We start from the raw sequence: 17,067 nt of genomic DNA on the forward strand, positions 1-17,067 counted from the left end.
TGGCTGATACAGGCAGTAGTTTGGTAAGGCCACCTTAGGAGAAGGGTCCTTCCAGGTTGAACGCAAGTCCTGCATGTGGGTCATGGCAATCCCAAGCACAAATACAGGCTGGGGGAGAATGGCTGGAGAGCCAGCCCTGAGGAGAGCTGGAGCCCTGAGGAGAAGGACTTGGAGGTGTTGGTTGATGAGAAGCTCAACATGAGCTGGCAATGTGCATTGGCAGCCCAGAAAGCCAACCGCATCCTGGGCTGCATCAAGAGAAGCGTGGCCAGCAGGTTGAGGGAGGTGATTCTGCCCCTCTACTCTGCTCTGATGAGACCTCACCTGGAGTACTGTGTCCAGTTTTGGAGTCCTCAGCACGTGAAAGAGATGGACCTGTTGGAGCAAGTCCAAAGGAGGGCCATGAAGATGATCAGAGGGCTGGAGCTCCTCTGCTATGAAGACAGGCTAAGAGAGTTGGGGTTGTCAGCCTGGGGAAGAGAAGGCTTCGGGGGACCTTGTAATGGCCTTCCAGTACCTAAAGGGGGCCTATAGGAAAGATGGGGAGGGACTTTTCATGAGGGTTTGAAGTGATAGGATAAGGGGTAACGGTTTTAAACTGACAGAGGGGAGATTTAGATTAGATGTTAGGAAGAAATTCTTTACTGTGAGGGTGGTGAGGCACTGGAACAGGTTGCCCAGGGAAGTTGTGGATGCCCCATCCCTGGAGGTGTTCAAGGCCAGGCTGGATGGGGCTTTGAGCAACCTGCTCTAGTGGGAGGTGTCCCTGCCCATGGCAGGGGGCTTGGAACTAGATGATCTTTAAGGTCCCTTCCAACTCTAACCATTCTATGATTTTAAACCTCATTCTTGTGGTATACTCTGAAGCATCTCAGTCTTGACAAGACTGTCTACCTTTCATCTGGTCCTTATGTTTTTAAACTGAGGTGATAGCAATTACTCTCTGCTAATACAAGAGCTTAATGAGCAAGTTATCACAGCAGGGCTGACTTTTTGAGCAATTTAACGACTGGCTTAGCTCTGAGTGGATACAGTAGGTTTGGTGCAAGCTCCATCCATCAAAGAAAGGATACAGTCAACCCAGTTTGAAATCACTCCTGAAGACACTACAAAGGGAAAAATGTAAATATTCTTTGAAATTTATTTGAAAATTCATTTACGTGAATGAATGCTCTAGATGTACTCCATGTCCTAGAAGTACTTGATTATGTAGTTGAGGCACAAAAATAGTGCCACCTGGCACACCTTCCTTATTAAGCAATTCCATTTAAGGCTTGAGCCTGGAGTGTTAGGTACTCTCACCGTACACGCTCTGAAAAGGTACAAATATGTTTGGGAAACAGGGTCATGAAGTGTAATTCAAGCAACAAACCCCAGGAAATGCCACTAGATCACAGGTCCCCTAAGACAGAAGAAGGCCCAGTTCTTCCCCAGGCGAATAATATGCTGCAAGTTTTTCACGCTGCGCTGTGCACAGAGAATCACACAGCTTCTATACTCATCCACAGCCCCGGTCACCCCGTGGGGATTCCTTCACTGCAGCCATTCAGGGCTATAATAAACCTTACTAATAATACTTCCCAGCTTTGCTGCAACTTTGTCTGCAAGCACTTTGCAGAGAACAATAAAACCATTCGTCTAGAGAAGGGTGAAACATTTTGGACAAGACAGTTTGCTCAGTTCTTGTATGTCTTTGCTTTCTATCAAACCACCTTAAGGGGCTTAGTGGGTTTTTTTTCAATATTATAGCCTAATAAGAGCCCTTGGGAAAAACACTAGACTGCATTCAACAGGCAAAAAAATCCTGTTTCTCCAAGGCATTCCTCATCTTGGCTGGAGTATTTTTGTAGAGCTTTAAACAGGGAAAAGCACACACTCTCTAAAGCTCTCAAACACGTATGTATTTCCCCGATGATGCACACAGGGGCAGGAGAAGTTTGCAGCTAAAAGCAGAGGCACTTTTGCTGAATTTTAGAGCTTCAGGGCTCTGATCGTCTCCTGATATTTCAATTAGTTCTGTTAGTAGGGACAGAGTGGAATCGGGGTTAGAAGGTGTACAAGGTCTGAGCAAAGGTTTGCCGACTCTCCAGATCAGTTATTAAACCAGCCCTTTAGCAGCAGCCCATTTATTCAGCTTTTGCTCTCACTTTTGTCTGCAGACCTTCCAGCAACCAGGGTGAAGACCCCTAACTTGTAATGTGGCAGCAAGTCATATATGCCCCTTTAGTCCTGTCTGGCTGAGTGGGAGTTATGAAACGCCTCTCCACTAAGAAGTTTCTAATTGAATTGGTCTGTAAGAGGAAGGCAACTTCTTCGTTGAAGCCTTTGGCCTCACTTTCATTTGCTCTTTGCCCTCAATTCCCTCATTTTCCCTGCTCTGGGAGAGAGGTAGAGTGTGAGGGTCAAGAGCTGCCTATGTAGCCCCTTCCCCTGCAGCTCCCTGGCCCTTGGCAGCTCCCAACACCGACAGCCTCCTCTGGCTCACTGCTCCAGAGACAGGGGTCTGCCTGGCAGAGCAGCTAAGGAGGAAAAGAGGGGGGGGAGAATTTTGTTCTCCACCGATGTTAGCACGCTGGGCAAGACGCTGCACCAGCCCAGCCAGGCAGCGCTGAGAGTGGGGGCCGTGTGCTTTGTCCCAGCATTTCTGGATCTCGCCTGTCCTGGGATTTCTTTTCACTGAGACTCTCAGGAAAATTGTCTTGTAGAGCATCTTGCAGTGCTTTCCCTTTGTTTGCATCCAGATGCCTCTTACGCCAACGTAAATCCTGAGCCAGTGCACTGACTTCAAAGGAACAACAGGCAGCATTGAGTCAGAAGGTTTGCCAGAGAGCAGAACTGGGCCCCTGGAACCCATGCCAATTTGGGGATGGGTAAGGTTCCTGTGCATTTAAGAGCTGCATCACAAAGGCATCACAAGGGCCAGATTATCCGTCCTTTCCATCCAGTTCTGGAGGAAATAGGGAATAGCTTGATCCTTTAGGGCTGACAAAACCCCTCAGCATGAAGCTGACCACAACAAGAAGTAGGCAAAGCCAGCTATTATGGCAGTCTCCAAAATAGAGTCTGAGGGGAGGGCACGTGGCCAGATGCTGCCGAGCCCTGTCTGAGCTTGGCCCAGAGGGCTGCAGCCAGTTGCTGTAGCCCAGAATAGAGCAGATGCACTGGGGATACTACAGAGCTGCTTGGGAAGGACAGGAGAAAAGCACCTCTTGTGGGAGTACAGCACTGTATTTACACACTGGGCAGTAGGGATCACAAAGCTCAGAGCCCAACAGAGACTAAACTGGCCAAATGTTGTGAAACGGGAGACAACGGGATCCCCTCCCATTGGATGGGAAGCTTGTCCTGTTTTCAGTCTTATAACAAAGCATTAAGTTTGCTTGGTACTGGCCACCTTGCCAGTTAGTCTGTTGTCCCTCCCTGCACCGAACTGGCCACTTTACTGAGCAGCTGAGGGCCACACGGCCCTGTGCATTTGTTTTAGTAAAACACTTTCTTATCTTACCTTCAGATCCTTACCAGACAGGAGGTATCACTGATGGGGGGGGCAATCAGCTGCATCATGCCTCGTTTGCCTGCTTGGATTAATAGCACTTTCCTTCCTCTTCAGCATTTTTTGGCAACTAAAAGCACCAAGGGACTCAGATATGCCCCAGATTTTCCAGATTAGGACACAGAACACTGTGTGTTTTCTTAAAGAAGCCTGTTGCCCCTTCCCTGGCTCTTCCCTCTCTCTATCTTTAGCCTTTCTTAGAGTAAAGGCCACTTTATTTGTGAGGCCACCTTTGTGTTTATACTAGTGCAGTATTAATGTTATCACACTAACTTTTCTGCCTCTTGCTTTCTAACACTGGAATGTGGTGTGGGGCTGAGCTCTGATTCTCTGTACGCACACCTTTTAAAAAATGAAGTTAGAATGGACTTCCCCAAAAGCTGCTCCTCTCTGCTGCATGTAATATCAACTGTGGCGGAACTGTGGCTCTGATTAAATAATCCTGCTATTGAGTAACTGTTCCAAAGAAACTGTTTCTGGCTTCTAAATTACACCCACTTGGACTTGGTCTAAAGAAGACAGTCTCAACCCTATGGGTTCAGCTGCCTTCTCCTGCTTGACTTCTACAATCAGATCCCAGCTGGAATTTGTGTCCTTGCATAATACAGCAACAGCTGCTGCTGGTCTACAGCACCTTGTCCCGCTGCCCATCACGGAGACTCTCACTCCTGTGACTGAGTATCAGCAATGGCATGAGTTTCTTCAGCAGCGTATGCTAACATGAGATTTTAAATCAGCATCAGGTCAAGTTTATTATAGCTAGAGATGGGCACCAAGCTGACTGTCTGACTCTGCAAGGTGTTCCCAGCCACGACGACTCTACATACCAAGGACTAAAACGTGGCTGCAGCTAAAAGCTCTTCGCTGGTTTTGTTTGTTGGTTTTTTTTTTTTTTTCATTCTTGTTTAAATGAGTTGTGGCTGAGGCGACACGATTTTATTTAATAGTGGTTATAAGTCACTGAAGTTTTCCTTAAATAAAGCCAGATCCTGATGCTGTGACTTCTGTTGAATCGATCTGGAGTCAGGGGGGTGACACAGGGAGTAAAGAGTGACACAGCTTGAATCCGGCCTATAGATTATTAATTCCTCAGGGGTTGAGAGTCTCATATCATTTGCTTGTGAAGTGCTGTGGTGCTGTACAAACAATAAATAATTTAATAATTTTTCCCTTTTAATTTTTATTATCTTACAGACTTGGATAAAGCAGGATTTCCCTGTGTTGTAAGAGCAATAAAGTCCCAGACTCTCTAGGAGTTACACAGACAATATTATGCACCTGATTTAGCTAATTAACAAAGGAGAAGCCACATTGTGAATGCAGTGCTTGCTTCCCACTGACTTCTTACATGCTGTGCCTATCAAAAGAGAACAGCAAACATGTGTAGAGAAATTAAAGAAGCCTCTTTGATTGTGTGGACTTTCTAATAAGTGGCACTTTGCATTTTGTAGATCGAGGTCTGGAAATAACACCGGCAGTAATTATGCACATGTGCCATGTCACCTTGATGCACTGGTATGGAACCGAAGGGGAGAACAAATTTACATAACTAATCACTGACAAACAAGATAAAGTGATTGCTATTAGCAAGTTAACTTTTCTGTACAATTACCACCCTGTGCTATCTGAGATACACCACATAGTATCTCTGTGAAGATCAAGGAGGGCCTGCTGTGCTTTAGATATCACCACACTGCGTTTTTTGTGGCAAATCATGGAATATCCTGTTAATCTACTTCTTATCCTTGGCTGTGAAACTTGGAATCATCCCACAGGAAAAAGCAGAGAGAACAAGGCTTTCTCCCTCTGGCATACGTGTGCATGGAGATTATGCACAAATATAAATTGCAAAACTTGGTGGATGGTATTAAAAACTGGGATCATTCAGAACACAACATATGGGGGACCCAAAACAACAGGTGATCACAAGATTTACATTCATTTTCAAACTACATTATTTCATTCTTCTCAAGTTTCGAGGGGACACACTTCCATGCTTTCCTCTGCAGCTACTAACCCTGGAAACACTCTATCTTTAGCACAAAAGTTTTCCAGTTGGTAACTGGAATCCTAGCTGTTGAGGTGTTGGCATTAAATACTGTGAATTCATCACTAAACAAGGCATTCCTTGAAAGGTGACCTTCTCTTTGTCAGCTGGATGGCTCCTGTCTCTGGAAAACACACACTTCTTGTTGAGAAGAAAGTGACATAAATCGTAGTGTCTGGAAGTTGATGTACGCGACTCCTTAGATCACAGATGGGATTGCTGAGCTTATGCTGTTTTTCTGTCAATAATGACCTGTGTATCCCCCTCTGGATACTACTTTGTGTGCCTGACTTCTCTCAGTTATACTGTGCAGGGTAATGGTTTCTGCCTGAAAGCCAACCTCTACACATAAAAGCGTCCTGCTTATCTATTCTGGTGGTTCTCCTCTTTGATTTTGGAGTATGGACCCATTATTTAGATAACCAAGAGTTCGCAGAAGTTTAGACTCAGCTCAGGGGAACCCTGTGCTCCGGTTAACAGAGGATCAACAAAGCTGCTGACTGGAGTGAAACTGATAGAAATAATGCAAGGTGTTGCCCAAGTAGCTGGGCTGTATGGAAAGGTTTGTTTCCATCCAGACAATTTGTCTAGAGAAGTTTGCTGCCCACCAGGAGCTCACAGTCTGGACATCACTGAGAGGCTGGCAAGCCTGCTGAACCCTGCAGGTTATCATCCACTCCTACCATGTGATGTAGGGTCTAATGATACTGTGATGAGGCAACTTAGAGCCGTACAAAGAGACCATATCTCCCTCGGAGCAATGTTCAAAGGATGAGGAGCACAGGCGGTGTTCTCCTCTATGTTCCCAGTCAGAGAAGGGGTTCTGAAGGAGGAGACAAAGTGAGCAGGTGAATGCCTGGCTGCACAGCTGCTACTCAAAGTTTTGGCTTCTGAGACCGTGGATCAACCTTGGAGAAGCCGGGTCTGTTGTGAGCTGATGGCATCCACCCAACCTCATACCGCAGGGAGAAAGAGGGGAGGATGCGGGGCACAGAAAGGAAAGGGAAATCCCCATGCAGCAGCCCTCAGCCAAGAGCAGCAGTGTCCTCCTCCCAATGGTCTCCCCAGCGCACCCCAGCCGGTGAAGACCACGGTGGCTACAAAGATGATTTTCGCACTGCTTTCCCTTCACGCCATCATGACCAGGGTGGCGATTTGACCTGGGCCAAGAAACTCCCTGGCAGCTCTGGCTGGGCAGGGACCAAGCGAGAGGGACCGCTGATGTGCCTCGGTGTGTTCACTGGGGTCTGGGAGAACTTCTGCCCGTCCCAGACACTCCTCAGGGAGCTGGTACCTCAGAACAGAACGTACTGGACATGGAGAAGCTGGTGCTGTATTGGCAGTAGGAGTTGCCCACTGGGAAATCTCCACCCGCACCCCCAGCATCACCCTTGGGAAATGTCTCTTTGGAAGCAGTGTCCTCTCACAGTGGCATGGCTGGAGCAGAGACCCTGCCATGGACAGGCCCCATCCACCCATCCGGTTAGACACCACTACCCACCCATCTACATCATGAAGGCACCAAGAGCACACCCATAACCACAAGCCCAAAGGCCAGCACCAAGGCAGCCAATTCCATCCCACGGGATGGGATCTCAAGGAGCAAGCAGAGCATCCACAGGCCACAATGGCCCATTTTAGGTTTGGTAAGGGTTTGGGGGTGCTTCTGTGATGGTGTGCTCCCCCCCCCAGGTGCCAACCCGACCTTTATCTCCCATATCCCTGCCCAAGCGATAACCACCCCTGGGGGTCACAAGGGGTGCAGACGTCTAGTCCTGATGGCAGCATCCAGCTCCAAGGTGGTTTTGGGAATCGGCTAACACCACAATAGCCAAGGGGGAACTTGAGCAATGCTGCTACTGTGGTCAATATGCAAATATGACTTGAGGTCAACCATCTTACCCCCGTAAATAGTCAACAGCCCAAGAGCCCTTTGAGCTCTCCGGCGGCAACGGTCTACCTTGAGTAGGGATGCCCCTCAAGATTACTTGAGTAACCGGGGCTGGGCACAGGCCTTGCTGCCTCCACGCTGCCTCGGCCCCTCTCCTCCCTGCCCCCAGCTTCCCATCCCTGCTCCCCCTGCCCCCAGCTCTCTCCCTCCATCCCTCCCTCCCAGCCCCACTGAACCCCTTCTCTCCCTCCTCCTGCAGGCTATGGCTGCAACAATGGTCCGCGCCTTGCTTGTGCTGAGCGTCTTCCAGCTCCTGTCGATGGCCGGCAATGATCTGGATGAGGCCACGTGCGAGCGCATGCGGCTCCGTGAGGAGTTTCTGAACCAGGAGACGACTGGGCTGCTGGAGGAGCTGGAGCAGAGGAGCCAGGAGCAGAGCAGCTTTGACCAGGGAGCCCTGCTCTTCACTACCTTGCAGCAGTGGCAGTTCTGGGCGGTTGCTGGAGTCCTGGTGCTGCTCTTCGGGCTCTGCTGGTGGCTGAGGAAAAGGAGCCATGAGGAGAAGGAGGAGGAGGAAGAAGATCACGCGGAGAGTGACAGCGGTAGCGGTGAGTGCTGCGGCTTTAAATTTGAAATAGATCGAGACGGAGAGGCCGAGGGAGAGCGGGGACACCCGAAACGAGTCGGGAATCTCGCGAGGGAGCCGAGAGGCTGACGTAGCTGGGGGCGGGCCGGGCGAGCCGCGGCGAATATAAAAGCGGCTACAGCCGTAGCAGGGGCACAGTGTGTGTCGGGCGCGCGCGAGTGCAAGGGCAGGAATGTCAGCGCGCAGGCGCACGTGCGCAGAGCGTGAGGGAAGCGGCCGTTAGTTGTCCGTCCCCTCTCGGCACCAGGCAAGAACGTGGCCCCGTGTCCCGGTTTGAAATAAAACCGAACCAATTTTCTCTTCTGTAATTTTACATCTTAGCCAGGCTTCTTCTAGTTGTCTGAAATTAATGGCATATTGTGGAGAAAACTGCTCGTTCTCAGAATGATAAGACCAATGTTTGTGCTCCATGCCAAGGAACAGTATGCAGAGAGGCCCTTGCTTATACTTATTGCTGTAACAACCAAGGTCAGCCAATTTCGTTATTTGCCCCCTTAGAGGGGTCACATCTGTGGGGAGGAGGGGACAGGAGAGGTGACCCAAACCTGACCAACTGGGGTATTCCATCCCATCTGCCCCATGCTCAGTATAAAAGCTGAGGGATCAAAGGGTCAGCTCTCTTCCTGTGATGGCCGACGTCCAGAGAGGACTCTGTCTGTTCACCTGCCTTTGATCCCGATCTGTGTGTTCCTGACTCCAGAGCTGGAACCCAGTTCCCATTTGTTGCTGAGTCCAGTCTGGGGCTTCCCCAGTGCCTGCCGGTGACATGACTGTCATCCTGGGAGCTTGACATGGTTTTGTATATATTGTATCTATTTCATTATTTTCTTCTTTATTTTTATTTTAATATTAATTCTTCATTAAAGTAGTTTAGTTCATTCTAAACTTCTGAATCTCCTTATCTCTTTCTCTCCTCTCTCTCTCTTTTTTTTTGGGGGGGAGGGGAAGAAGGGAGGGGAAGGGCCATCTGTTGGTCTGGTTTCGGTAAATTCGGCTGACATGACACCCCAACACGTGCAAAATGCACCGCAAGGAGGAATATGGGAACTCAGACTGAGCCCCCGCAAAAACCCGTGGCTGTGCAGGTCTCTGGCTGCAGCGAATGCCTGAGCCTGGCACTTGTTCCCAAGGGAGCCAGTGACACCGCCTGTGCACGCTGTGATCAAATAAACTACCTGCTCAGGCAGGTGGTGGAACTGAAGGAAGAGGTAGAAAGACTTAGAAGCATCAGAGTCAGTGAAAGTGAAATAGATTGGTGGAGCCGTACCCTGAGGCATAGGCATCGGGCAGAGGCTCTACAGGAAATGGATGATCTCCCTTCCGCCTGTCAACAGGCAGAAGAGAGGGACTTAAGGGACAATGGAGAATGGAGGCAGGTCCCTCCTCGGAGGGGCAAGCAAAACCCCTCCCGGCCCCCCTCACTTTCCCAGTTGCACTTACAAAATAGGTATGGGGCTTTGGAAATCGAGGGCCAGGCATATGAGGATGGAGACGAAGATCTATGCAGTGAGCTGCCCAGAGCCAGCCAGCCACCCCCATGCCTTACGACTTCTGCAACAAAACCAAAAAAAGGAAGGTAATTGTGGTGGGTGACTCCGTTCTGTGAGGAACAGAAGGCCCCATTTGCAGACCGGATCCATACCACAGAGAAGTCAGCTGCCTCCCTGGGGCCAGGATTAAGGATATACAGAAAAATCTCCCTACCCTGGTCCGGCCCTCGGATTACTATCCGTTACTAGTATTTCAAGTAGGCGGCGATGAGGTAGCTACCAGTAGTCCAAGGGCACTGAAGAGAGACTTTAGGGCCCTTGGACGGCTGATTAAGGGATCAGGAGCACAAGTTGTGTTCTCCTCTATCCCACCACTTGCAGGAATTGATGAGAGGATAAACAGGAAGAGCCAGCAGATTAACTCCTGGCTCCGAGGCTGGTGTAACCCGCAGAACTTTGGTTTCTTTGATCATGGGATGATCTAGAGGACACCAGGCCTGCTGGCAATCGGTGGGGCAAGCCATACCCAAAGGGGAAGAAGAATACTGGGGCAAGAATTAGCAGGGCTCATTGATAGGGCTTTAAACTAGGTTCAAAGGGGGATGGGGATGAAACCAGGATTACTAAAGAGGAGCGTGGGAGCAAATTACCAGTGCTGATGGGTAAAAGCGCTAGCAAGGTCTTGTGGCCTGTTGTCTCAGTAGAGGTGGAGGATGGTAACCCATGTGGTGATGACATCAAGGATAGTGATAGGCTGGCAACCACAGAAGGGTCTGGGCATGGTCAGGGGAGTGTTGGGGCTCGGCCCCCCGTAAAAGTGGCAGGAAAATTAGCCCAGCTAAAGTGCATTTACACAAATGCACGCAGTATGGGCAAAAAACAGGAGGAGCTGGAGGCCATTATACACCAGGAAAACTATGATATAGTTGCCATCACAGAAATGTGGTGGGAAGACTTACACAACTGGAGCACTGCAATCGATGGCTGCCAACTCTTCAGAAGGGATAGACAAGGAAGGAGAGGCGGCGGGGTGGCCCTCTATGTTAAAAACACATTTGAATGCCTAGAACTTAATAATGGGAATGACAGTGCAGAGTGTTTATGGGTTAGAATCAAGGGGAAGGTCAACAAGGTGGATATCGTGGTGGGAGTTTATCACAGACCTCCAAACCAGGATGTAGAAATCGATGAAATATTCTATCAGCAACTGGCAGAACTCTCGCAATCACCTGCCCTTGTTCTCGTGGGGGACTTCAACTTCCCAGATATCTCCTGGGAATACAACACAGCAGAGAGGGAACAATCCAGGAGGTTCCTAGAGTGTGTGGAGGATAACTTCCTCATGCAGCTGGTAAGTGGGCTGACCAGGGGAAGTGCCCTCCTGGACCTGCTCCTTGTGAACAGGGAAGAACTTGTGGGGGAAGTAAAGGTTGGAGGCTGTCTAGTGCACAGTGATCATGAGATGATTGAGTTCTCGATCCTTGGAGAAACAAGGAGAGGGGTTACTAAAACTGCCACCTTAGACTTCCGGAGGACAAACTTTGACCTGTTCAGAAGACTGCTAAACAAAATCCCTTGGGAGGCTGCCCTGAAGGATATAGGAGTCCAGGAAGGATAGACATACTTCAAGAAAGAAGTCTTAGAGGCACAGGAGCAGGCTGTCCCCATGTGCCGAAAAACAAGTAGGCGAGGAAGGAGACCAGCTTGGCTAAATAGGGACCTTTTGCTGGATCTCAGAAACAAAAGGAGAGTCTACAACCTTTGGAAGAGGGAGCAGGCCTCTCACGAAAACTATAAAGAGGTAGTGACGCTATGCAGGGAGAAAATTAGGAGAGCAAAAGAGCAGCTAGAGCTCAACTTAGCTACAGCTGTTAAGGATAATAAAAAATGTTTCTATAAATTCATTAACAACAAAAGGAGGATTAGGGAAAATCTCCCTCCTTTATCGGATGCAGAGGGAAACATAGTCACCAAGGACGAGGAAAAGGCTGAGGTGCTCAACACCTACTTTGCCTCAGTCTTTAGCAATGGAACTAGCTGTTCCCTGGACACCCAGCCTCATGAGCTAGGAGACAGGGAGGGGAAGGAGAACAAGGGCACCACAATTAAAGAGGAAGAGATCAGTGACCTGCTACGCCGTTTGGATGCACACAAGTCTATGGGACCGGATGGGCTACACCCAAGAGTGCTGAAAGAGTTGGCAGACGTGCTCGCCAAACTGCTTTCCGTTATTTATATGAAGTCATGGCTAACTGGGGAGGTCCCAATGGACTGTAGGGTGGCAAATGTAACACCCATCTACAAGAAAGGCAAAAAGGAGGATCTAGGAAACTATAGACCTGTCAGCCTGACCTCGATACCAGGGAAGGTCATGGAGCAGGTCATCTTGAGTGCCATCACAAACCATATCATGGGCAACCAGGGGATCAGGCCTAGTCCGCATGGGTTTATGAAAGGCAGGTCCTGCTAGACGAACCTGATCTCCTTCTATGACAAGATGACCCGATTATTGGATGAAGGAAAGGCTGTGGATATTATCTACCTGGACTTTCAAAAAGCATTCGACACTGTTCCCCATAGAATTCTAGTGGAAAAACTAGCTGCACGTGGCCTGGATGAGCATACGATCTGCTGGATCAAGCACTGGCTGTCTGGACAGTCCCAAAGAGTGGTGCTCAATGGAGTTAAATCCAGCTGGCGGCCGGTCACAAGTGGTGTGCCTCAGGGCTCAGTGTTGGGGCCATTTCTGTTTAACATCTTCATTGATGATCTTGATAATGACATAGAGTGTATCATCTGTAAGTTTGCAGACGACACCAAGTTAAGCGGGAGCGTTGATCTGCATGTGGACAGGGAGGCTCTGCAGAGAGACCTAGATAGGTTGGATCAATGGGCCAACATTAATGGTATGAACTTCAACAAGACCAAGTGCCAGGTCCTGCACTTGGGCCACACCAACCCCATGCATCGGTACAAGCTTGGGGAAGTGTGGCTGGAAAGCTGCCTGGCAGAAAAGGACTTAGGGGTTCTAATTGACAAGCGGCTGAATATGAGCCAGCAGTGTGCCCAGGTGGCCAAGAAAGCCAATGGCATCCTGGCTTGTATTAGAAATAGTGTGACCAGTGGAAGTAGGGAGGTGATTGTCCCCCTGTACTCAGCACTGGTGAGGACACACCTGGAGTATTGTGTCCAGTTTTGGGCACCTTAATACAAGAGAGATATTGAAGTGCTGGAGCGGGTACAGAGGAGGGCAATGAAGCTGGTGAAGGGCCTGGAGAATAAATTGTACAAAGAACGATTGAGGGAGCTGGGACTGTTTAGTTTGAGGAAGAGGAGACTGAGGGGTGACCTCATCACTCTCTATAACTACTTGAAAGGACATTGTAGAGAGGTTGGTGCTGGTCTTTTCTCACAAGCAAATAGCGATAGAACAAGAGGAAATGGCTTCAAGTTGCAACAGGGTAGGTTTAGACTGGACGTTAGGAAGAAATTCTTCACAGTAAGAGTGATCAGACACTGGAACGGGCTGCCCAGGGAGGTGGTTGAGTCACCATCCTTGGATGAGTTTAAGAGTTGCTTAGATGTGGTGTTGGAGGATATGGTGTAGGGAAGAACTTTGTAGAGTAGGGTAGGTAGATGGTTGGACTCGATCCCAAAGGTCTTTTCCAACCTGAATGATTCTATGATTCTGTTCTATGAAGATGAGGAAGAGCCATTACAGATGTACAGATTTCTGGACAAGCACCCATCATGGCCCCTGCCAGACAGGGAAGGAGTATGCTTGATGGTGGAAGAGCTTGTGAATGACCTTCTCTGTGCCTGCCGTATCCTCTCCAGCAATAGCTTCGTGCCATGGCTGCAGCCAGCTGTCAGCTTGGGTGGCTTTGCAGAAGGCTGGATTCCCGGTGAAGACTTTGTCTATCGCCTGCTTGTGCCCCTGAAGCCACCCCCTGGGCACTCCTTCCACCTCGAGCAGGGCAGCAAAGGGGACAAGCTGGTGAGGGACACCCGCCTGCGTGTGACACTGGAGTGCACGTGCTTAAGGGAGCGGCGGCTGGGGGACATGCTCTGCTTCCTCCACTACCCTGAGGACGAGCTGATGATCAGGCAGGAAGCCAACCTCCTGCAAACCCTCTGCTCCGGCTCGTACCTCGACGTGCAGAAAACTGCCTTCTGGCTCCAGGAGCTGATGAGAGCAGCCAGTGTTGCTCTGCTTGACGAAGTCCCGTGCAGACTCACATTGTTGCCCTCCACACACTTCTGCAAGTTCAAGCTGACCAACAGCGTCAAGACATTCCTCTACGTTGAGCTGATCTTGGCCGTGCAGGAGGGCAACGCATTTGTGAGCATGGAGTAGGCAGGAGTCCGTGTTACCGGCAGCGCGAGGTGGCCAAAGAGAGCGAGTCCCAAAGAGAGAGCACGAGGTGGCTGGAGAGGCTGCTGCACGAGACACAAAGGCAAGGAAAAGCCAAGAGCGGCAACATCATCCTCCGGACAGTCTTCTCGGCGTAGCAGCCAGTGATGAAAGCAGTGGTGCAAAGATGACTTTAATCACACTTTCCCATCATGCTGTCATGTCCCAGGTGGCAATGTCACAGGGGCCTAGACATTCCCCGGTGAGAAGCACCAGTGATGTGCCTCTATTTTTTGACTGAGGCCAGGGTGGCGAATCTGCCCATCCCAGGCACTCCCCAGGGAGCTGGTGTCACAGAACTTAGTGTGCTGGACATGGAAAAGGTGCTACTTAATTGGCAGTGGGAACTACTCCTGCACGTTTTCTGCACAGCAAATGTGACTCTGGGGAGTCAGACCCAATGCCTCCAAAGAGGCATGGAGAGGCTGGAGAAGCAGGAAGGCTTGAGACACAGACTGCATTTCCACTGGGTCATTGACTGCCTTCACCTCTCTGAGAGAGTCTGTTCCTTCTGGGAGCTTTATTTTGTGCAAAGTTGTCAATAAACTGTGTGTTTGAACAGAAGCTGAGTGTCTGCATCAGTTTTTTGGGGAACACGGGCACAGGGTGCTGACTGCTCAGCTGCCCCAGAGTCGGGGAGCATTTGCTGAAGAGCTGAGGCGGTGGGCTCTGCTTTCTCAGATTCTGTAGCTAAGGCTCCCCCTCCTGCCTGTGCTCCTGCCTTGGGGCAATGGGAAGGAGTGTAGAAAGCAAGGTGGTCCTCTCTGACCCTCATGACTCAATGGGAAAAGGTGTCCCTGACACTTCTGCCTGACCCTGTCCTCCATGCAGTAAATACCCAAGTGCACCTTGCCATCAGATCCTGTTAAAACACACTCTCAAAGGCTCTGGCTGAGCCGAGGTGGGGCCGATGGTCATGCCCGGTTGCCGGGTGCCCGTGATGCGCTCCGGCGCCCGGGACACCCCAGGGGACGTGTCACAATGGGGGCGGATATAAAGGGTGCCAGCAGGCAGCTGCCCCAGTACGGCCTGGGCCAGCGGTGAGTGGGCTTGCAGGCCATGGCTTCGATAACGGTCCGTGCCTTGCTCATGCTGAGCATCTTCCAGTTCCTGCCCAAGGTCGGCGATGAGCTGGATGAGGCCACGCGCGAGCGCATGCGGCTCCGTGCTGAGGAGACGACTCAGCTCCGGCTTCTGCAGCTGAGAAGGCAGGAGCAGAGCAGCTCTGCCTGGGGAGCCCTGCTCTTCGCTGCCTTGCAGCACTGGCAGTTCTGGGCGGTCGCTGTAGTCCTAGTTCTGACCTTTGGGCTCTGCTGGCGGCTCAGGAAAAGGAGCCATCAGCCAGAGAGCAGCTGTGAAGAGGAGAGCTCCGGCAGCAGCACAGAGGATGAGGAGGAAGAAAGCGAAGGAGAGGACTCTGATGACGAGGGGCGCCTGGTCAAGATTTTTGCAAAGCGCATCCGTGGGGCATTGCTGAGCACGGCCTTCAAGCGCCGGGTGGCGGAAGACCTGGTGAGCGACCTCCTTGGTGTCTTCCAAGCGCGCTTGGCCAACAGTTTCTTCCCGGTGCTGGGGCCAGCCATCGGGGTGGGCAGCGCCTTTGAAGGTTGGAATCCCCGTGGGCGTGATGCGGTCTACCGCCTGCTTGTGCCCCTGAAGCCCCCCCGTGGACACAGCTTCCAGCTGGAGCTGGGCACTGCAGAGGAGATGCCGGCAAAGAACTGCGTCCGTGTTCAGCTGGAGTGCACCTGCATGAAGGACCAACGTGTGGAGAACATGCTCTGCTTCGTCCACCAGCCCGAGGAGGCGCTGAGCAGAAATCAGGATTCCAGCTTCCTAAGCAGCCTCTGCACCGGCTTCTACCTTGACGCGCAGAAAATTGCCCGCTGTTTCCAGACCTTGGTGAGCTCAGCCTGGGGGGAGATGACTCAGTGGCATCACTACAGTATGAAGGTGCTGACTTCCTGCCGCTCCTGCAAGATGCAGCTGAGGAACGCCTCTGGGAGATTTCTCTTTGTTGAGGTGATGTTTGGGGTGCAGCAAGGCGACTCGGACATCTTCCTGAGCAGCCAGGCTACAGAGGCCATCTTCACCCCAGGCACAACATGGGCAGAGAGCTATGCGGTGGCGGAGGCAAAGTTCTTCAGGCATATGGCCAAGCAGGCCCCGCAGGACACCTTCCACCTCAAATGCCTGCAGCTCTGTGCCGGTATCCTGGTGGGCACAAGCTTTTCCACCTATACCTTGAAGACTGTTGTGATGCACCTCCTGAACACCATACCCCCGGCAAACTGGAGAAGGAAGGAATTCCTGTTGCGGCTGCAGGATATCATGTGGTACCTGCGCAGCTCCTTGGAGGAGAAACGCCTCGACCACTTCTTCTTTGGCAATGAGAACATGCCAGAGGACATCATCTTGCCCCCATCCTTCCAGGCGGCTGAGCCACTCAACCTCTTCCAGTGCCTGGTGCAGGATCCAGCTGCCCACGCCACGGCACTGCGTGAGCTTGAGGGACTGCAAGATCGGCTCACAAGACTGCTCTTCTATGGAGTCTGAAAGAGGTCTTCATGGACAGAGCCGTGCCTGTGTCCCCTCGGCTGCCCCGCGTCTTCAAGAGAGTCCATTCCTTCTGGGAGCTTCACTCTGTGCAAAGTTGTCAATAAAGTGTGTGTGTTTGAACAAAAGCTGCATCTCTGAGTGTGTGTGCATCAGTTGTTTGGGGAACACAGGTATTGGGTGCTGACTGCTCAGCTGCCCCAGAGTTGGGGGGCGTTTAGACCACTTCTAACCATGCAAAGAGACCGTATGTCCCTCAGAGCAATGTTTGAAGGATGAGGAGCACAGGTGATGTTCTCCTCTATGCTCCCAGTCAGAGAAGGGGTTCTGAAGGAGGAGACAAAGTGAGCAGGTGAATGCCTGGCTGCACAGCTGCTACTCAGAGTTTTGGCTTCTGAGACCGTGGATTGACCTTGGAGAAGCCGGGTCTGTTGTGAGCTGATGGCATCCACCCAACCTCATACCGCAGG

General features: G+C 50.8%; 1 protein-coding gene across 1 annotated transcript; it reads left to right on the top strand.

Moving 5' to 3' along the window:
* Positions 1–7,753: 7,753 nt before the first annotated feature.
* On the top strand, positions 7,754–16,597 carry LOC141465396 (inositol 1,4,5-trisphosphate receptor-interacting protein-like 1). The gene is made up of 3 exons (XM_074148772.1): positions 7,754–8,028; positions 13,223–13,228; positions 15,367–16,597. The coding sequence occupies exons 1-3, from the start codon at positions 7,754–7,756 to the stop codon at positions 16,595–16,597; spliced, it is 1,512 nt and encodes a 503-aa protein (XP_074004873.1).
* The last annotated feature ends 470 nt before the right edge of the window (positions 16,598–17,067 follow it).

This window comes from Numenius arquata, chromosome 6 (assembly GCF_964106895.1).
Source record: "Numenius arquata chromosome 6, bNumArq3.hap1.1, whole genome shotgun sequence".
NCBI lineage: Eukaryota > Metazoa > Chordata > Aves > Charadriiformes > Scolopacidae > Numenius > Numenius arquata.

What these genes read in the sequence shown, in the direction of transcription:
- LOC141465396 (XM_074148772.1), top strand. Translation starts at nt 7,754, where the DNA reads ATGGCTGCAACAATGGTCCGCGCCTTGCTTGTGCTGAGCGTCTTCCAG.